At 50.7% G+C, this 22,198-nt stretch overlaps 1 protein-coding gene across 1 annotated transcript in view; it reads right to left on the bottom strand.

Moving 5' to 3' along the window:
• Nucleotides 1-22,198, bottom strand: part of VANGL1 (VANGL planar cell polarity protein 1) — a 55,251-nt gene that overhangs the window by 17,091 nt on the left and 15,962 nt on the right. Inside the window, exons 3-4 of the mRNA XM_043575929.1 lie at nt 21,794-21,926; nt 17,074-17,681 (exon numbers count right to left, since the gene is read on the bottom strand). Coding sequence (XP_043431864.1) covers nt 17,074-17,681; nt 21,794-21,926 — 741 coding nt within the window. The remainder of the gene's footprint in view (nt 1-17,073; nt 17,682-21,793; nt 21,927-22,198) is intronic.

The following is a 22,198-nucleotide window of genomic DNA, read 5'->3' as shown; positions in this document are numbered from 1 at the left end:
ACGGCTTCGCTTGCCGGGGTGCCCACCCCACGCCCTGCCTCCTTCTGGCACAGGGCTGCGGGCAGACACTCTCCAAACCGGGCAAGTCCACAAGCCTCCCTCGAAGCCCACTTACGCCAAAGCCCAGGCGGCCCTGGGGAGCGTGCAGGGATGGGGCAGGGAACCCGGGAAAGGAGCTGCTGACGTTACCTGTGTGGCTCTCCGAGTCCCCGAGAACCTTTGCTCAGGAAAACTGTTCAGTTCGGAATGAGAGGGAAAAGTCAGGCAGTGCTCGCCTTCCCCAGGACTGTCACCTCCACAGAGGTACCAGAGTTTCCCAGAAGCAGCCATGGACCGGGCCAGCCCCACTCCAGGCTGACAAGCTGACACAGGAGCTGAGGGACTCCCCTGGGAAGGTTAGAAATGCCTCTAAGAGGGGTGCATGGCCTCGTCCATAGAAAACCGTCTGTGCACCACTCAACAGATCTAGCAATGCCGGGTACAGAAAGCTCCACATAACTAAAAATAACACATAACTGAAGTCCCAACTTCAAAAAACTGCTTGTGGGGCGCCTGGGTGGCTCAGTCAGTTAAGTGTCTGACTTCGGCTCAGGTCATGATCTTGAGGTTCGGGAGTTTGAGCCTCGCATCAGGCTCTGTGCTGACAGCTCAGAGCCTGGAGCCTGCTTCGGATTCTGTGTCTCCCTCTCTCTCCGCCCCTCCCCTGCTCAGGCTCACTCACTCTCTATCTCTCTCTCAAAAATAAATAAACATTAAAAGAAAATCTTTTTTAAATGTTTGCAAAATCTGGATTAAAATGTGGGGCATCTGAGTGGCTCAACGGTTAAGCATCCAACTCTTGATTTTGGCTCAGGTCGTGACCTCACTTGGGCTCTGTGCTGAGTGCAGAGCCTACTTGGGGTTCTCCCTCTCTCCTTCTCTCTCTGCCCCCCCCCCCCCGCTCATGTGCTCTCTCTCAAAACAAACAAACTTTTAAAAAAAAATTCAATACGGGGCGCCTGGGTGGCGCAGTCGGTTAAGCGTCCGACTTCAGCCAGGTCACGATCTCGCGGTCCGTGAGTTCGAGCCCCGCGTCGGGCTCTGGGCCGATGGCTCGGAGCCTGGAGCCTGTTTCGATTCTGTGTCTCCCTCTCTCTCTGCCCCTCCCCCGTTCATGCTCTGTCTCTCTCTGTCCCAAAAATAAATAAACGTTGAAAAAAAAAAATTAAAAAAAAATTCAATATGCCTTTTTTCATCTTTTTAAAGACAGTAACCTATACGTGACTTAAGCCTTGTTGGTGACTCAGGATGAATGTTTCATGTGTTAATTATGAGCTGTGCCACGTACATAGCCCCGTGAAAATGTCAGACCCCACAGGAGACAGAGGCCACCTGTCCCCACGCCCCACGCTGGGTACTCAAGGCTGTTTCTTCACATCTCTTCTGTACTCCAGCCTTCACTGTGGCTATCAGATTCCTTCCTAGGTGCTGTCTCCCTACCCGCCTCTGGCAATCATCTTTCTGTTCTCATACATCCTCAGCCTGGGTATAAATAGGGAAAAGGGCTTTGGCGGACCCAAGCGAGGAACTCTGCTCCAGCTAAGTGAAATCTGCTACGGCACGTGAGTCTGAGGTCTATTTCAATCCAAAGTCTAAGGTCTTTTTCATGTCTATTCTGGATCTGGATTCATGCCGTGGACTGAGTCTGTCCGATAACTGACTGTAGGTTAAAAGTAACATGCTACTAATATGGCATTTGGCTTCCAGTAAAAGAGCAATTCAGCAGCCACTGAGGGGACATCCTGCAGGGCACCAGTGCTGGCCTCAGCCATGGCCCACAATGCCAGGATGCAGGAACACCCTTGTCCTTGGCCGTTGTCAAGGTTCAGTATCTTTCTGCACCTCTGTCCTTCACCATCTTCCAAACTTGGGGTCTTCCAAGGCCCAAGCAGGCCCAATTTCTTTTAGGAAGCCTTTTCTAACTCTCTGGTCACCACTGATCTGTCCCTAAAACGCACAGCGTCAACAGCCACCACACAGGACCTGTGGGGTTTTCAAGCGTGCTACTCTCCCTCTTCAGCAAGGCCATCAAAGTCCCCAGTGTGCAAGGGACACCTCCTATGACTTCCCCCAAGTACATACCACTCATTGGCTCAATCTTGCTCCTGTAGGAAACCCCAGAATTCCAACAGGCATATGATCAGTCCAGAGCATGCATTTCATAAAACCATGGGGTTTCCAAGGCAAAAAGGGCCTCAGAGATGGAGAAAAGCAGATCTTTCAACTAGTCCCAGTCTCCAGACCAGCCGTCTCTGGGGACGGAGCGGGGGCAAGAACAATCAAGTTGGTGAGAAACCTGCCATCTCTCTTATCGCCGTCACATTCCGAGAACTAGTAATCTGACTAAACAACCCTCACGCGGAAACCCCGTATTATAGGCAGGTGGAGGCTGATGTACAGATTATAGACATGGCCTCACCCAAAACCCACGGCAAGGACCACCCCCCCAAGATAGAGAAGGCTGAGCTCAATCGATATCGTGTTCCAACATACACCCCTAGATCACGATCCAGGGAAATAACTGCTCACAGACCACACGGATTTGTGGAAAACAGCACGGTGATAGGCAGAACTGTCACAGAAATTCCCTTGAACCTGCACGTAAAGACACGGACAGGAATGCCAGGTATGTGACAGACCACACGGACGATGGAATATTTAGGGTCAGAAGAGCCGACACCATTGCCAGAGCGAAAGCACACCCCTCTACTCTGCCTGGCCCAGGCTGACCCAAACTTGAACTCATGGGAAAGACAGGCCCGCAACGGGTCAGCACACACGTCTGAGGCAATTCAACAGCCACCTTTATTTACCTTTTTAAAGATTTTTTATTTTTATTTTGAAACAGAGAGAGAGAGAGAGAGAGAGAGAGAGAGAGAGAGAAACAGCATTAGCGGGGGAGGGGCAGAGAGAAGGAAAGACAGAATCCCAAGCAGGCTCCGCCCTGTCAGCACAGAGCCCGATACGGGGCTCGAACTCAGGAACCGTGAGGCCATGACCTGAGCCGAGATCAAGAGTCGCACGCTTGACGGACTGAGCCACCCAGGCGCCCCTCGACAGCCACTTTTAAATGTGAAACTCACTGCTGACAATGTTGCCTTACTGGCCCACTTTCTTTTCAGGACAAAGACAGTGGAATGAGACATGTCGTGGCCTCTGGCGTCTGTTACGACGGCCGTGGGAACAGAGACAAGGGGCTCGCCCTGCCCGTGCCCTGCGGTAAAGACAAACACCTGGGAGCAGAGTTCGTGCTTTAGTTCCTAAGAACCTGAAAGACGTTTTTGAAAGATGAATCTGAAGGCCCAAACCCAAACCAAATCAATGTCCTACACAGCTACGCTTGCTACTGTTCTCCGCATCTCTGCTGCGGGAAACCGTGTGCACAGAGCAGCTGATACCGGGCTTTGGCCCCAGACAGCACGACTCTCGGCTCTATCGCTTATTCTCTGACCTTGAACTTCCTGAGTTCGAGCCCCACACTGGGCTCTCTGCTGTCAGCACAGAGCCCGCTGTGGATCCTCTGTCTCCCTCTCTGCTCCTCCCCTGCTCTCTCCCTCTCTCTCAGAAATAATAAACATTAAAAAAACTGGGAAAAGAAAAGAAGAAAAGAAAAGAAAAGAGGGAAGGGAAGGGAAGGAAAGAGAAAAGAAAAGAAAAGAAAAGAAAAGAAAAGAGGAAAGGAAAGGAAAGGAAAGGAAAGGAAAGGAAAGGAAAGGAAAGGAAAGGAAAGGAAAGGAAAAATTCCAGAGGCGCCTGGGTGGTTCAGTCAGTGAAGCATCCAACTTCGGCTCAGGTCATAATCTCGTGGTCTGTGAGTTCGAGCCCCTCATTGGGCTCTGTGCTGCAGCTCAGAGACTGAAGCCTGCTTCGAATTCTGTTTCCCTCTCTCTCTGCCCCTCCCCCATGCTCGCTCTTGTGCTCTCTCTCTCTCTCAAAAATAAATAAACATTAACAAAAAAATTTTTTTAATTCCAGGGACAGAGGGCAAGATCCAAATACGCCAGGATCTGACTGGAGTCTGGTGACACCTGTACTTAACTCCTGAGCTTAAATATCAGTGGAGACAAATACAAATTCTATGGCTTTCCAAGACTTTAAGGTCAGCTGGCATTTAGGTTGGGAGAAAAACCAGAGACCTCTACCTTCTTGCTCTCAAGGAGGACTTGCTTGCTTGCTTGGTTTAGGTGTATTTTTTTAAAAAGTATATTTATTTAGGGGCACCTGGGTGGCTCAGTCAGTTGAGCATTTGACTCTTGATTTTACCTCAGGTCACGATCCCAGAGTCATAGGATTGAGCCTGGCATCAGGCTTTGCACTGAACACAGAGCCTGCTTAAGGCTCTCTCTCTCTCTCTCTTTCCCTCCCTCTGCCCCTCTCCCCAGCTTGTGTGCTCTCTCTCTAAAATAAATGAAGAAGAAATCTTTGTACAGTTTATTTTGAGAAAGAGAGAGAGGGCGCACACACGTACAAGTGGCGGTGGGGCAGAGAGAGAGAATCCCAGTGAGGCTGCGAGCCCAACGCAGGGCTCGAACTCACAAACCGTGAGCTCATGACCTGAGTCAAAATCAAGACTTGGACGCTTAACTGACTGAGCCACCTAGGCACCCCTTCAGGTATGTTTGAAAGATTAAATGAGATACTGCATTCCAAAGTACCTGGCCCGAAGCAAGGCCACAGGGCGCTGCCACAGGAAATAAGCCAGGACACATCCCCTCTGCACAGCTTTCCTTAGTGCCTCAGACCCTAGAGTTGTGCTACCGCCTGTTTTTACACAGCGTCTCCTGCCAACCCCAGCCTCCTGCAAACCGGGCCCTGCTCCCGGGAGGCGCCCACGACACATGCTGTGGATGAGGAGCAGCCTCAGAGTCAGAAGGCCTAGACCCCAAATCTGTTCCCGCGGCCCTGTAGCTCTGTACAGTCCCTTCCCTTCCGGGGCCTGTTTCTTGGTCCCCGGAGCCGAGATGCCAGAGAGCACCTAGGGCTGCGTGCGGATGTCCCGAAGAGCAAACGAAGGAAGGGCAGGAAAAGCATCTGTGAATTGCACGCGGCCACGGAATGCAAACGGTCCCGCTCCCAAGGGCAATGAGCATCTGGCAGCAAAGGGCTGAGGCTGGCTGCTGGCTCGATTCTTCGTGGGTCTCTGGGCGTGAAAGCACGACCTAAGCTTCCCTGCCCCTGAATCACAAATTGTTACTCTTCGCAGAAGGAAGAGAACCTTCATGCTCACCCAGGCAGAGACACAAGAAGCAAAGAAATCCAAGTCCGTCTAGGCCAAGCTCCCAATCCACATACCGATTCTCTTTATGGCGCCCCAGACGGCAACCAGCCTCTCCGTGAAAAGAAAGTTCTCTCTCACTTGGCCTTGAAATGACCTTCCTCTAAGTTCTACCCAGGGGTCCTGCCACCGCTTCCTTCTGCACCCAAACCCTCCTTTCTTGTGAAAGCTCATCAAATATTTGAAGGAAACAATTGTGGCCATAAACTTCCCCCCTTTTAACTCTCTTCCTGCGCAAATAAGGGCACCGAGGCCTAGAAACGCGTGTATGCAAATATGCACACATACGCATGCACACACAGAGAGCTCCCTGTTTTGTTCGCTTTTCCTTGGATTTGGTTGTGGATTCCGTAATTAAATTAAGACATGCTATTAAAATCAGAAATAAAAAAATAAATAAATAAAATAAAATAAAATCAGAAATATTCAGGTTTTAGAGCTCAGCCGGCCTGAGATCCTCGCGCTTTACAGGCTTTAATGTCTCTCTGGGCAGCTAGAAAGGCCCTCCCCTGACAGGGCCAGGTGGGGAGGCCTCAGGCAGGTTTTAGCCAGTTCTTTTTAAATTAAAAAAAATTTTTTTTCACGTTTATTTATTTTTGAGAGAGAGAGAGAGTGAGTGAGCAGGGGAGGGGCAGAGAGAAAGGGAGACACAGAATCTGAAGCAGGCTCCAGGCTCTGAGCTGTCAGCACAGAGCCTGATGCGTGGCTCAAACTCACAAACGGTGAGATCGTGACCTGAGCTGAAGTTGTATACTTAACTGACTGAGCCACCCAGGTGCCCCTTAAATTTTTTTTTTAATGTTTATTTATTTTTGAGAAAAAGAGAGCATGAGCAGGGGAGAGGCAGAGAGAGAGGGAGACACAGAATCTGAAGCAGGCTCCAGGCTATCAGCACAGAGCCTGACGCGGGGCTTGAACTCACAAACTATGAGATCGTGGCTTGAGCTGAAGTCAGACATTTAACTGACTGAGCCAGCCAGGTGCCCCTAGCCACTTCTTTTTAAATATTCATCTGCTCCCTTTAGCTCTGTCAACAAAAACAGCTTTCTTCATGCGTGAAAAACGTGGAAGCATTTCTTACATGTTAGTGCCCCACGTAAATGACAGCTGCCATTAATCTGGTTACCTCGGCGTGTGCCGACAGGAAGGCACTGAAGAGGCAGGGTTCCAGTCACAGCAAAATCCGCAAGGGCTTGCTTTCAGGGCAAGTACTCATTACTCTACTAGCCAGCTAAGGATGCTGACACTCAAAAAAATCCTAACAACCAACCAGTCTCTCCAACACCATTCACAGGCTAGTATGAATTAGGAGCACCCGCTAGATCCCAAGGACCTGGAAACAGATGTGAAAAGAACTTTAAGAGGCTTAAGCTCCCATCGGTGGTGACCCACAGACTGTGACAGAACCTGTGACCAGGGGAGGGGTGGAGGGTTTCAGGTGAAGATCTGCGGCGGCGGAGGCGAAGCGGAGTTGCTAAGCGTTAAATGATGGATGATGGCCACGCCGTGCGGACAACGGGCTATAAAGTGAATTCCAGGCAGAGGAAGGGGTGTGGGCAAAGCAGGCTGGTGTGAAACAACCCTCCCAAACAACTACAGTAACAGCGACAGGGCCACCCTGCTGAGTCACAGAACAGCTTTGAGACCCTGTTGGTGGGGTGAAGTGTCTCCCCAAATCCACGTGTGTACCCAGGACCTCACGATGGGATCCCTGCAGATGTAATTACAGCGAGTTAAGGTCCTACTGGTATCTTTATAAAGAAAAGGGGACACACACAGAAAGCGCCATGTGATGACAGAGCGGAGACTGCGCTGATGTGGACGCAAACCAAGGAGTGCCAAGGACGGCCAGCAGAAGCCAGGAAGACCAGGAAGGATTCAGAGGGAGCCCGGCCCTGCCAGGGCCTAGATTTGAGACTCCTAGCCTCCAGAACGGACAGAGAAAACTCTTTTAAGCCACCCAGTCTGTGGTCCCACCGCAGCTTTAGGAAGTGAACACATGTATTTAGGGCAAGACGGATGGAGACAGGGAAAGAGCAGGGCCAGGCTGAGAGGTTGGCAAAGGTCGGAGACGGTGAGGGGGGACAGCGCGACAGAGAGGGAGTGTGTGGGTAGGAGAGAGGGAGAGCCGGCCAGGAAGATCCAGAGGATGCTAACAGTAAAGGCTGCCTGGGTACCAAGGCCTCCCTCTCTCCTACTACTCTTAGAGGCGTACCTGATCCGGTGACGGCTTTTTAGGCCTGAACCCGGGGTCTTTGAGAAAACGCTAAAATGGTTCGACTTTTTGTGACAACTCCCAGTGTGGGCGAGCCGGCAGATGGGCTCAGTTCTATCTGACTAACTTCTCCCCACAAGAGTCAGCAAGGCCGCAGCCTGGATGCGTGGCCTTCGCTGTTGGCCTGGACGTAGAGATGAAGTGACTCTGGAGTGACCAGGAGTCAGGACAGTGTGCAGCAATATTCATGCCGAGTCCCAGAGACGCGAGTATAATTAGCCCCTCAGTGCCGCTGCCACCTCTCCTGGGAACCGCGCACACAAGCGTTTGCATCTCTGGGCCCTCCTGCCTTTTAATTAAAATGTTTGTCTCGAGACTGCCTTTGGGGATGTGGCTTACACGAATCCCACACAGGGAACAGGCAATGATCACCTTGGAACTTGAGGACAGGGAGGGGCGAAAATGGGAAACGGCTTGTGTTTACTGACAGACCTGGACTGGACGGTAGAAAGAGTTGGGCACAAGCCTGGATTTTCAGGGACTCTGTCACAATGGGCCAGGTGCGACACACATTGCTGCCTGAGATCCTGGGATGGGAGGCAGACTGCCGACCTTGACAGAGGCCCCACAGCTGGGGCCCTGTCCCGCTGGCGCGGCCCAGGGAGGCTCCCTTCCAGGGTGCGGGCTCCCCAGCCACACGGAAGCTGCAGAAACCTAGTTCTCTGAATCAATATTTATGGGTTGGAAAGTGTCCCTGGCATAGGCACCAAATGGGGCTGCACGCAAGCCCTGCAGGGGCTCCCCATCAGGAGGCAGAGACACTAGAGGCCAGGAGCAGCTCAAAGGGAGCTGGTCACCAAGGAATGGCCTCCAAAGTGCAGTCTGGGGGAGCACCGGGGCCCTTCTCTCTGCACTTTACGTCCCCCCTCTTAACAAACGATCACCCTGGAAAATACCCTCCCGAATGTCAGGCAGACCACACCGGGAACATGTGCAGAGACCACGCTCTGCCTCCCTGGGAGGAGTCTAGGAGGACGAGAGGTAGCTCACGGCTACATACACCGGCCTGGTTCTTCTGGTCTCAGGAGCCAGACAACAAAATGCTGTCCCGCGTGTTTCCCTTTTAGGTCATGATGCCATGATCCACGGGGCGGGCGGTTCTGAGTGTGGCATCAACACTTGAGACCTCCTTCGGAGGTGATCCTGTCATGGCGGGCTGTCCCCTTGGCGGTCCTTCCCGCAGCAGAAATGCTGGCAAACCTGAGACACGCCTCCCTGTAAGCGGCAGGTTTGGCTATTGCCATGGTCTACCCGAAGAGTCCGCAGCCCTGTTTCCGGGACAGGGCACCGACCCCATCACACCGCCACCTCCCTGCATGGTCCAATTTGGGCCGCACCTGCCGGCCCTGCCTGGGATGGAAATTCAGCTTTCTCAACGTTTCAAATTACTGAGCTGAATCACACCAGATAAACATCAAAGACAACTGCCTGCTTGGGGCTAAGACAGAGATTTAGATAGGAACTATGGTACCTTCAGACCCACCTGGGATGCCGGACTGGCATTCTCTTAGCCAGCCTCCCATTTCTCAGCCTCAGTACCTCTGGCCTTGGGAAGGACCACGGGAGCAGAGCATGAAAAGTCGGGAATTCTGAGGGCCATCAGCCTGGCCCACTAGACCTCTGCCGGCAGAGACGGAGCCAAAACGGGCACAGAGCGGAGCCGGGCAGTGGCTCTGCAGGACAGGGAACGCAGACACCTGTCCATCCGCCTTCTTGTGTGTTGGCATGTCCTAGCCACCTGTGGCCCCACGGGAAGGCCATCTAGACCAGTTCTGCATCCACGGGCTCCTTGGCCATTCGGTGGCTGCGCTCTGTGAGGGTTGGCCCCTCGGGGGCTTGGAGCAGGGCTTATGGGCAGACACTGTGCGAGGGAAGCCTTCCCAGCTGTGGCCACTGCCAAGAGGCAGCTGTCCAAACACAGGGCTGCAGTGTCCAGCGTCTCACACCCTCATTACAGCCACTTCGAATAGGCACCCCCGGGCCAAACCGCAAACGGCAAATTCTCCCACAGCAACACAGATCTGAGCAAAAACCTTTCCACTCTGCTCCTCAGCTTTTACTCATTTTTATCCTTTGCTTTTTTAGGGGACTGGCAAACGTCTTCGATGAAAAGCAGTTAAACAAAACACACCTCTCTAAAAATGAAAACTGTGTACGAAACCTTGATCATAAATGACATGAGCCAAAACCCCCGGCGGTCATTTAAAAACACTCCCCAGCTTTGCAGCCAATGGTGCTGGGTCCTAACCAAACCCGTTGATGCCAGTCTTGAATGTGAGAGGGAGGGCCCACAGCTCAGCGGGATGGTCAAATCTGATTGGCGGTGTAATTACCAGCTTGGATATCGCTTGACCCAGGATCACAGACCTAGGATTTCAAGGGGAGGTAGATCTGCCCTGGAATTACTGGAATAACCTTAATCTCCCCCAGAGACTCTCGCTTTCTCACTTCTAACTAGAAAACCCAAGTGCATTCGAGAGAAGCAAGGCTCCCACTCGAGCTGTGAGGACGCAGGCGTGAGCCGGAGAAGGGACAATATGAGCTCTGTTTCATCAGGGTTGAACTGTGCTCATTGATCCCATGGTTTCCTGGGGCTCTGGGCTCAAGAGTCACCACGGTGTCATGTTCCCGTCTTAGCTCGGGCTGCCATAACAAAATACCATAGACTGAGTGGCTTAAACAACAGAAACTTATTTTCTTAGAGTTCAGAAGCCCAGATGTCCAAGACCAAGGTTTGGCTGATTCAGTTTCTGGTGAGAGCTCTCTTCCTGGCTTACAGATGACAACCTTCTCATGATATCTACACATGGCCGTTCCTCGATCCGTGAGCACAGGGGTGAGAGAGAGAGAGAGAGAGAGAGAGAGAGAGAGAGAGAGCACGTGTGTGTGTGTCTCTGTGTGTGTGTGTGTGTGTGTGCAAGCTCTCTGGTGTCTCTTCTTATAAGAGCATGCGTTTTATCAGATCTATGACCTCACTGAACCTTAATGACTTCTTCAGATACCCCATCTCTAAATAAAGCCACACAGGGTTTAGAGTTGCAACCTATAAATTCTGGGTGATACAATTCAATCGATAACATTCCACCCCTGGCCCCTAAAATTGATGTTTTTCTCCCATGCAAAATATGCCAATTGCATCCCAACAGCCCAGAAGGTCTTGACTCATTCCGGCACCAGCACTAAGAGCAAAGTCTCATCTAAGTGCTGAGACTCAAAGTATAACCTACAGTGAAGCAAAGATCCCACTCCAGCTGTGAACCCGTGGAACCAGACAACTTATGTGCTTCCAATATATTAATGAGATAGGGATAGGATAGGCATTCTCATTCCAAAAGGGAGAAACTGGAGGAAAGGGTTGATGGGTCCCAGACAAGTCCAAAACCTAGCAAGGCCAATTCCATTAGATCCTAAGGTCTTGATCTTAAGGGTAATCAATCCTCTTTGGTTCAACACGGTGTCCTCGGGGCTCAGGGCTGGCCCTGCCCAAGCAGCTCTCGGCAGTGGCCCCAAGTGGGGGACCCAACCTCTGAAGCCAATGGAAAAGGAACCTGGCCCTGGGGCCTGTAGTGGGAGTGGCAGCCCGATGATCTCTGGATCACCTTTGGGGTCATTCCTCCCTATTCGTGAGGATAACACATGTTCTCAGCCTTTCTTCATTCTACACCCCCTTCTCTGTATCCGTTAGTCCCAGGTGACAGTGTTACTACTGGGACAAACCCATCTTCCCATCTTTATTCTTGGCTTCTGCTGGAATGGCTGATCAAATCCTGATTAAATCAAACAGAGCTTGGCTGGCTCAGTTGGTAGAGCACGCAACTCTAGATCTCAGGGCCATGAGTTCGAGCCCCACATTGGGTGTAGAGATTTCATAAACAGACAAACAAACTTTAGAAAACATCAAGCAGTTGTGTGACCACACCCTTGATGTTGTTCTCTTTAGTATCCACTTCATCATTTTTTGCTATATGGGTAAGCTGAAAATTTTCCAAACCTTCAAGTTTGGATTCCCTTTTGCTTAACGACCTTTCCCTTCTGCAACACATCTCCTTGTCACATTTTACTATAAGCAGTTAAGGAGGACCCAAGTTGCATCCTCAACACCTTGCTTAGAAATTTCTCAGCTAAACACCGGGGCTCCTGGGTGGCTCAGTCGAAGCACCTGACTCTTCATTTCTGCTCAGGTCATGATCTCACAGTTCATGAGATCGAGCCCCAGGTCGGGCTCTGCACTGACAGTGCAGCATCTGCTTGGGATCCTCTCTCTCCCTCTCTCTCTCTCTGCCCTCCCCTGCTTACACTCTGGCATGCATGCTAAGTAGATAAACATTAAAAAAAAGAACTATTAAAAAAATTCCTCAGCTAGAAATCCAATTCCATCATTCACAAGTTCTCCCTGCCACAGAACACCAGAACATGAACACAGTTCAGCCAAGTTCCTTGCCACTTTATAACAAAAATGGTCTCTTCACCACTCCCCAGTGACATGTTTCTCATTTCCACCTATGAATTTGGGGGGTGGGACACGACCGCCCCTTTCAACACAGCAATGCTACGATCATGCATGACCATAAACCTGCACTGTTTGAAAAGCAATCCGCGAATCCTTTCTTCTAAAGCACAGGTGGTTCCATGGTCAGTAACCAGACCCTTGATAAAAAGGTGCAGGGTCGGCACCAATTTATAAGATACTCTCCACGTCAGTGAATGAAGCATGCCTAGAAACCCACACAGTCAAAGCCTGCTCGCTGAATTAGGCCCAACGGAGCTTCGGCCAGATGAATATCTCACAGAACACGGGTCACTGTCAACAGGCAAGAGTTCTACCTGCTTTTGTGGTTCCAGTCTCTCTGCTGATGACTCCCGGCTACCACTTTTCCTTGATGTTCACATGCCTCCCTATAGCAGCTCTCCCTTGAAATGTGTTACTTGTGGACTTGTTTGAGGTACAGAAGTCGGTAAGTAAACATTAGAATTATATGCAAAGTAAGAACAAGCAGACTCTGAGAATGGGAGCCCGAGGTGGCTGGGGGAGTCGGCTGCCTACCGCTATGGTTTCAAGGTCCAGGTTTTGAGTGCTGACTGACTGAACAAAAAGAACCAATGGGCTACGGAATGGCTGCAGAGCGCAAGCCGGACATCTCTGGCAATCCTCTCTGCATTCTCTCCTTTCCAGCCCTGCAGCTGAGAGTTCAGTAGAATCACGTATTTTAAAAAAAATCGCCAGCACCCAGCCTGGCCCACGGTGAGCAACTCCAAATTGCTGATGAGTTCGTTCATGTGTTCTTAAAGCAGTGATGTGAACATGGACACATCTATCCAAAGGTTAAGAACATTCTGGAACCAGACAGCCTGATCTCAAACTCTGGCTCCCACAATCACAAGCAGACAACCGGCTTAACTCTTCTGTGCCGCAGTTCCTTCCTCTGAAGATGAGGATGATGGTGCCTCCCCCAGGACTGTTCAGATTAAATGAGTTCTGTTAGGAGCGCAGAAGGAGCTCGGCACATGGTAAGGACCAGGTGATTGTTACCTTAGGGTTTCACTGTAAACTGCTGTCCTACATCTCAGATTCAGTCAATTCGACTGGCTTCTACGCTCCAACATTCACAGTATTTGGCTTTAAAGAGCTCAAAACTGGGGCGCCTGGGTGGCGCAGTCGGTTAAGCGTCCGACTTCAGCCAGGTCACGATCTCGCAGTCCGTGAGTTCGAGCCCCGCGTCAGGCTCTGGGCTGATGGCTCGGAGCCTGGAGCCTGTTTGTGATTCTGTGTCTCCCTCTCTCTCTGCCCCTCCCCCATTCATGCTCTATCTCTCTCTGTCCCAAAAATAAATAAACGTTGAAAAAAAAAAATTAAAAAAAAAAAAAAAAAAAAAGAGCTCAAAACTGAGAAATATATTAATTGTGATATCAAATGCCATTTGTCTCTCTTCTGGATTTCTCCCCAAATGTGGTCAGATCAAAACTTACCAATATTTGGTGACATCCTGGAAAAGTCAGCAGCTCGTTGTGAGAATGGGGTCAAAACAAGTGACCAGGGAGGTGTGCATGCATAATTACAAAGCAGATGTGCTGAGACCCAGGGTGCTGCAGGGGAGGGGTGGGACCCCCAGGAGGGCACACAGGTCCCTGATCCTGCAGCTTGGGCTCCCCTCTAATTTTTTTTTAATATTTATTCATTTTTTTTTTTTAATTTTTTTTTTCAACCTTTATTTATTTTTGGGACAGAGAGAGACAGAGCATGAACGGGGGATGGGCAGAGAGAGAGGGAGACACAGAATCAGAAACAGGCTCCAGGCTCTGAGCCATCAGCCCAGAGCCCGACGCGGGGCTCGAACTCGCCGACCGCGAGATCGTGACCTGGCTGAAGTCGGACGCTTAACCAACTGCGCCACCCAGGCGCCCCAATATTTATTCATTTTTGAGAGAGAGAGTGAGCATAAGCGAGCGCACAAGCAGGGGAGGGGCAGAGAGAGAGAGAGAGAGACATACACACACACACACACACACACACACACACACACACACACACGTGAGGCAGGCTCCAGGCTCTGAGCTGTCAGCACAGAGCCTGATGTGGGGCTCGAACTCACGAACCATGAGATCGTGACCTGAGTCAGACCGACTGAGCCACCTAGGCACCCTGGGTTCTCTGCAGAGGGCGGCAGCCCCATACCACCTGCCCCACCCTGGCAGGGCAAGAGAGGGAAATGACAGCAGACATCTAAAAAGCCCCCTGTCATCCCCAAGGCACTGGACAAACGTTAGTAATATCTTAGTCTATTGACAACGTCTCACTTTGTACCACAATAATCTTTTATTTTTCTGGAAGTTTTCAAATAAGCCCATAATTCCATTCTTGCCAACAAACAGGGCCACTGTGCCTTTTGTGAGGGCTAACGAGGAGCATAGTTGCTCCGAGAAACGAAAGAACAGGCATTCTTTTGACAACTGTCAAAAATAGCTCAGTCGATTCAAGAAAATCATCTTTGAGGACAAAACAAGGACTAAGAACTCACCGTGGCCCTGCACCTAAGCCCATCAGGTCATTGCCACGGGGAAGGCTTTACATAAAGGGAAGGGAGAAGGGCCGCGCACATCAGCTGATCTGATTCCCAGCCTCGCTCTTTGTCTCCCTGGTTCCCCCACCCCTCCCGTTTCCACACTTTACGAAAGGGTTTAGAAGTTCTATTTCTGGCCCCGTGACTCTTCCGGCCACCGCTGGGCGCAGACCAGATTTAGCCCAAGAGTCGGCGGGTGACTGAGCCCACACGGTGCCAGCAGGAGAGGTGCCAAGCCCGCTCCAGCTCACACAGATCGGCTGTCACGGGGCAGCCAGGCATTCGTGTAGAAAAGGCATCTCCCCTTCCCCAGCCACCTTTCCACCCCAGAAGCAGGGTCTCCACCTGAGGACAAAGAGGGCCTTACTGAAGGCAGGAAGAGGAGGAAAACACAGGGCCCGGAGAGAAGCCACCAGGAAGACCAGGGCACCCCCTCAGTACGCTCCCCGCCCCGGGGCCGCTGGCAAGGTGCTACGCTCGGGTTTCCCTGGGGCTGGGGTTAGTGGCTTCAGGGTTGGCAGGGAGAGGCTGGGCAGCTGTCAGTCATGGTGAGAACAACTGGGAAGGGTCCGTGGGCCCCAGGAGCATCGCAACAGAGCCCTGAAGGTAGCCATCGCGCATCAGGAGCCCCAGTGCTGGGCTGCGCACCTGACAGGTGTCTAATGCAAGTCTGCTGGTCATTCTCCACCGCAAAACAGGGGGAAAGAAAGCAGAGATGAACAAGCAGCAGCGGCTTACTTGCCTTCAGAGCCCCACGGGCATCTGCGAAGGACTCGAAACACAGGATTCTGCTGTGCAGGGCGTGTGACTCAGACACCAATTCCCTCCAAGGACCGGTCAGGATGGCAGCAGCTTCCAATGCTACCCCCCCCCCCCCCCCCCCCCACCGCCCAGGCCTGGGGTGGCCCAGGTGAAGCCAGAGGAACGAAAGAGGGTGTGTGCCAACACTGAGCCGGTTTGGCCCAGCTGCAAACCAGGGCTGGGCCACCTTCCTGTGTCCCAGCCAGAACTACGACAAAGCCCATTGTTCTGAGATCCACTAAGGTGCGCCTGCCGATACTGGCCGCTTTGCCAGCTGCACGATCAGAGGCCATAATGGCCACAATTAACTAAGGGCTCACCAGGTGCCAGGCAGGTTACACACCTCAACATATATCGCCCGAGGAGGCAGGAGAGCCCGACGAGACGGCCAAGTCGGTCATCCCAGGCTATCCATTCACCGGGAGCCCTGTGAGTGCCAGCTGTATGCTACGCTCTGGGGCCAGACACTGGGGGTGCAATGAGAGGGAGACACGGCCCCTGTCCTCAGCCCCTTCCTCAGTTGGTGGGAGAAAACAGACAAATAGTCCCATACACACAAAGTGAGACATACCATGATGAGGGCATTAACCTAGGCCCAGCTTCACGACAACTAGGTGACTGCGAACGAAGGCCAGCCGTTACTAGTTTCTACACATTGTTTAAGTGTCCTAATCCCCCTCATCTGTAATACTGGGATGAAGAGGGGCGCCTGGGTGGCTCAGTCGGTTAAGCGGCCGACTTCGGCTCAGGTCACGATCTCACGGTCCGTGAGTTCGAGCCCTGCGTCGGGCTCTGTGCTGACAGCTCGGAGCCCGGAGCCTGTTTCAGATTCTGTGTCTCCCTCTCTCTGCCCCTCCCCCGTTCATGTTCTGTCTCTCTCTGTCTCAAAAATAAATAAACGTTAAAAAAAAATTTAAAAAAAAAATGGGATGAAGAGTACCTATAGCAAAGGGTTCTGTGAGGGCTAAACGTGACAATCTACACGAAGCGCTTACCTCGGGATAAATAAAAATAAAATAAATGAGATAAAATGCGACCACCGCTTTTTTAGTTGACCACCAAGTAGATTATATACGCAGATTTAAAGTATGACATCTCAATGTATTTCTAACTTTGTCCCACATACATACATTTTCAAAACACTCAACTCTCACAAGTTCAGGGTCTCCAACCTGCACCTGATTCGTTACTGGAGGGTCACTAGGGTGGCCGTATAATTTAGTGCCTAGACCAGGACGCCTCTGGGCGTGGAAAATAAAGGAACAATAAGCGATTCTGAGCAGCCTGGAGGTGCTGGCCACTCTGTCCACTGCCCACAGGCCAATTTCAGAGGCAAGGCCAGCAGCCATCACTAGGCATCCTTCCTCTAGCTCTGTTGGGAGCTGCCATGTTTGAGAGCTCACCCAACAAAACTCCAGCCTGGATGACAGGCAGCATTTGTGTCACCCCACCCGGCAGTCAGGAAAGTCCACGGACAGGGACACCCCCACCCCCCCCCCCCCCACACACGCGCACACACACACGTCTTCCCAGAACCTCAGGGAAGGAGTCAGACTCTGGTCCTGGCACCTGTCCTCACCCCTCACGTGCGGCCTCCTAGAAAGATGTCAGTCAGCAGCCCTTACCTCAGGTGTCCCAGGCTGTAGAACCGGGACTCGCCGTCGGTGGAGCGGACCACCTGCAGCGTGAACATGGGCTGCAGCTGCCTCAGCTCCAGCAGGACGATGGCCAGGTAGTGGATGAAGAGGAGGGCGTCCACGAGGGACACCGCGTACTGCACGATACCCTGGTAGTTGCGGTCCCGAGAGTCCAAAATGCGGACCCCATAAAACAGCCAATAGGAAACCACAAAAAAAAAGATGAGGACCAACAGAAGGGCACGGAACACGAAGACGCGCGGCACGTCAGCTCTCTGCTTGCGGAAGAAGAGCGCCCAGGTCCCGATGAGCAGGATGAGGAGTTTGAACGCCACGGAAATGAAGAGTCCCTCACAAATTGTGCCACAAGGCTCCAGCTCGTCCCTCCACAGGATGGGGGGTAACAGGATGAAGGCAATGGGGGTGAGGAACACCAGCAGTCCAAGGACCGAGGCCACGGTGAGGCCCAGGTAGCGCCTGCAATCCAGCCTCACGCTGTCTTCCATATCCTTGCTGATCCTGGCAATGTCCTCCTGTGATATGCTGTGCTCTGAGGTGCCTGTGATGGCCGTGGTGGTCTCTCCCCAGTTGTCATCCTGACGGGGAACACAAACAGGGAGCGTGAAGAGCCACAGGCGGCAGGTCACTGGTAAAAGCCACGAAGCAAGCATTTGGACACGCGGCGCCCACGGAGGGCCCTCCTCTCTGAACCAGCCCACACCCACGGGCATCCCAGAAAACGGAGGCTTAAGTCTTCAAATACAGGAAGTTTTGACCTGAACGGTTTTCACTGGCATTTTTCCAAGGGGGTCATATACTGACCTTTCCAAACAGAGAAAACGCAGTCTACCCTTTTGGTGTGTTTGTTGGGGGATTCATTCTTATCATGTTGATTATCATCCCCCGTGCTGGAATCTGCGGAGAGGCTTTTTGGCCCAATAAGCAATCCCGCTGTGAGACTGACATGTGAGGGCTCACCCGTAACATAAGAAAACTCTGTGTTCTCGCCTCAGTTCATGGCTGGGTTACGAAGGCCGACAAAGTCCAACTTCCGGAAGTGAGGTATTATAATACCCCCCAGCAGCTCTGAAGAGCCAGCGACCTTCACTGCTATGTACAAATCACAGCTAACCTGTAACTATTTTTTTTTTTCTTCAAGAAGTATCAGTGTCAAGCACTCCGTGACAATGTTTCTCAGCGAGCAACCTAAGCAAATTCAAGTACGGATGGCCAGGACAACTCAAAACTTCCTCCCTACGCCTGGGTGGCTCAGTCGGTTAAGTATCCGACTTCAGCTCAGGTCATGATCTCATGGTTCGTGAGTTCAAGCCCCACATCGGGCTCTGTGCTGACAGCTCAGAGCCTGGAGCCTGCTTCAGATTCTGCGTCTCCTTCTCTCTCTGTCCCTCCCCTGCTCACACTCTGTCTCTGTCACTCAAAAATACACATTGAAAAAAAATTAAAAAAAAAAAACCAAAAAACTTCCTCCCTAAACACACATTCTCACTGACACATGGAATATCAAGGGTACAGAACTACCAGACTATTGCAGTGTCTCTGACTTTTGTGCTTTCCTCTCTCTTTTTAAAGTCTGAGGTAGCTTCCAGTTGGAGCAAGCAGTCTCTTCCTTTACCAAGATCCACTTGTTAAGATTTTCAAACAATTCTGCTATTTCGCTGGCAAGCAAACCTGACTTCACGACAAAGGCAATGAAAAGCCACAGGGGTTCCAAAGAGGTTTTTGCCTCAGAGATTTGTGTACATGATTTAACTTGGAGAAAACAGTCTGATGTAGGGACAAGCTGGGTGAAATTCATGCGTAAGACACCAACTTTGAAAAATCTAGTTTAAGTTGACAGCTGAATCAGCAAGAATTGGGATCTCATAACTGAACAAGAACCTTAGATCTAGAAATGATCAGAATCACGATCTATGAACAGATAGGCTATGACAAGGACTGGTGGGCGGTGGCAATGGTCTTGACCGATGAACAAACAGGTCTTCGGCTTGGAAGGTTACAAGTATCCCATACCACAAACTCTCTAGGACAACGCCAAAAGCCACCAAGACTCTCTCACACATGTCTGAGGGAAGCACCAAATGGTCCAAGCACTCTTGAAAACGGGTCTGGTAGTGTCATACAAATTTCACTATATGTTGAACTGTATGATCCAACAATGCCACTCCCACGGTTTTATCCAAAATCAATGAAAATACACATCCGCAAGAAGACCCGTGCCAGAATGTTCTTAACAGCTTTCTTCACAGTAGCCCCAAATGGCACACCTCAAATGTTATCTATCACAAGAAGGATGGGTAACAAACTGTAGTGTATTCAGACGACAGAATACTACTCAGCGAAAATAAAAAAGGATGAATTGCTAAAACACACCAGAACTTGGTAAATCTCAAAATCATTACGCTGACTAAAAAACGTCTCAAACAAAAGAGTACGATCCCAATTACATTAAATTCTAAAGCAGGCAAAACTAATCTATGGCGGTGGAAATCAAAATAGGGTCTGTCTTGGAGAGGTGGGGGTAGGGACAGGAATTGACTGGGGAGAACATGAGAACTTTGTAGAGGAATAAAAACGTATGTATTGATAGTATAAGTTCTCTGGGTTTATTCAGCTGTTTGAAATTCTCAAACCCTACACTTGAAATCTGTTCATTTCTGTGGGTAAATTTCCTTCAATGAAAAAAAAAATCACTGATATAGAGGAAAAAATAGCCACAACGTCAAAAATCAACAACTTGTGGGGAGCCTGGGTAGCTCATTCGGTTAAGCATCCGACTTCGGCTCAGGTCATGATCTCGTGGGTTTGTGAGTTCGAGTCCCACCTTGGGCTCTGCGCTGACAGCTCAGGGCCTGGAGCCTGCTTTGGATTCTGTGTCTCCCTCTCTCTGTGCCCCTCCCCTGCTCGCACTCTGTCTGTCTCTCTCTCTCTCAAAAATAAACAAACATTAAAAAAAAAAATCAACAACTTGTAATATAAGGTGAGTTCACAGCCTACACAAAATAACTTACTTTATAACACCTAGAAAGAGTGAAACGTAAATACTGGATTCCATGTTGTGTACTGGGCCTAATATTCAGTTGATAATCAGTGTGGAAGTAATTATTCCTAGTGTCTCGTGGTCATTTTGTTGACCACCACACTGCTATGGTTTAGCCAGCGTTTCTAACTAAATCCCCTGAATGGATGTACACCTTGTGCCTAAAGAGCGTAGCTGTCCGAAGCGTCCTCCGAAGCTTGGGGTTCTTAGAACAGAAAGGATCTAAGATCCTCTAAATGTGATATCTGAAGAGCCTGAGGCCCACAAAGGTCATGACTGCCCTTGGTCACAGAGCTGCTGAGAAGTACCGCCTCCAAAAACCCATGTCAGGGCCTTTCCCATCACATCAACTTAGCGTGAACACGAACAGCTTCCCGGTGAGCTCCAAGGTGTAGAGAAGCGGCAAAGAAGAAATGTCCTCCCAGCGGGCCGCCAGCACTGCGGAATCCACATGCGGAAGGAAACTGCCGCCCTGCAGCACTTCAAGGGCGTCCAATCTCAGGGTCAGCCAGCCAAGGCCACCCCTCTGGCCCTCCCAGAGCCGTGGCAGACAGTGCAACGTTCCTACTAACGACATTTACTCATCACTGGCCAAACTCCACCTTCATCCCACAGCTGAGCGTTGGGTTCTGAGAGCACCTCGTGTGCTCTGAGGAATCCCAATTTTAGCACCTCTGTCTGCTTAAAGATGCACGTATGTGTGCAGCTGCAGGTGTGAGCAGACATCGGTCTATTCGGGGCCAAGCTGTACATGCATGTATTTCAAGAGCTGTGGAAGGTATGCAAGCGTGTTTCTCAGTACAGCTCAGATGTTTATTTAAATCAGGCGGGCTGCCAGATAGTCAGGACCCAGAGAGAAGAACCCACACGGTGTCTTTTAATCCACTGCCAATATTTTAAAACTGGGTGACTTCACATAAAATCCTGATTTCCAGCTCTTCTTAAGTACCAGTACACCCAGAAACACAGAATTCCTGCACCCCTGAGCAGTAAGACGTGTCCAGAACTGGGGAGCTGCTGCTCCTTTGACAGAGGAAATGCATTCTCTAGTTTGCCACAGACCCCAACGCTCCACACCTCTGTCCGGACGCTGAGGTGCCCCACAGTTTGCTGCTCAGCCCCCAGCCTGCCTGATATGTGTGTGTCCCTTCTCTGTGACTGAGGGCCTATTTCATTCTTCCAGGTTTTCCTACCGGGCATCTAAGTGTCCAGCCCCCGATTTATCTCATATATCTCTTAGCGGTCAGTCTGGGCTCTCTGAACCTCTTCTTCTCCATGCCACTCAGGGCTGCTAGAGAGGACATTTCCTTCCCTCCCGTACTGTTCCACTTTGGAACGAGTCTCTGGAGACGACAGCCTGTAACTTTCCCTTTCTCTGCCCTGTCATCAGCCCGGCTGGCTTCTTTTCAACACCATAGTCAAAGCAGGCCAACCAATCGCATTTCAGAACAATCCCCAAGGCAGCCAATGGCAGGACAGGCTGTCCTTAGACCAACAAGAAACCACGAGACATAGATAAACTAATTATCATGCTAGAAAAATAAAGATAAAAACCCAAGAGAACCTACTGCAACAAGACTTAGGAAAACATTTACTGAAAAGAGTCTTGATGCAGTGGCAGTGTGCTTACAGACTGCCTTTGATCCTTACCTGAACTTCCTCTGTCCGAGTGGAATCGTTTGCCAACAGGGGCTCTCCAGTGGGAGCTTGAATGGTGACAGATTTTTCTGACCCTCTGCCATCTTTATTCCGGGGTGATTTGTGTCTCTCTCTATTTCTCTCCCTGAAAAAAACAAAAATGACTGATCATCAGCTAGCACGTTTATACCACGTGAATCACTTCTCATCAAAATACATTGCAGATTTGATTTTGAGCTTAGAAAAATTCTACACACACACATATACACACGCACGCAGCCAATACCCACCCACGCCACCCGCCTACAAGGAATAAGCTCATTTTTACTCCCAACTTAGTATTTTCCTCCCGCCATCCAAAGACCCGAAACAGAGACTGTCACTCCACCCTCAACAGTGGAATTGAAAATACACCTT

Source organism: Prionailurus bengalensis, chromosome C1 (genome assembly GCF_016509475.1).
Source record: "Prionailurus bengalensis isolate Pbe53 chromosome C1, Fcat_Pben_1.1_paternal_pri, whole genome shotgun sequence".
In the NCBI taxonomy this organism is placed as follows: domain Eukaryota; kingdom Metazoa; phylum Chordata; class Mammalia; order Carnivora; family Felidae; genus Prionailurus; species Prionailurus bengalensis.
This window is presented reverse-complemented; position numbering and strand designations above follow the sequence as displayed.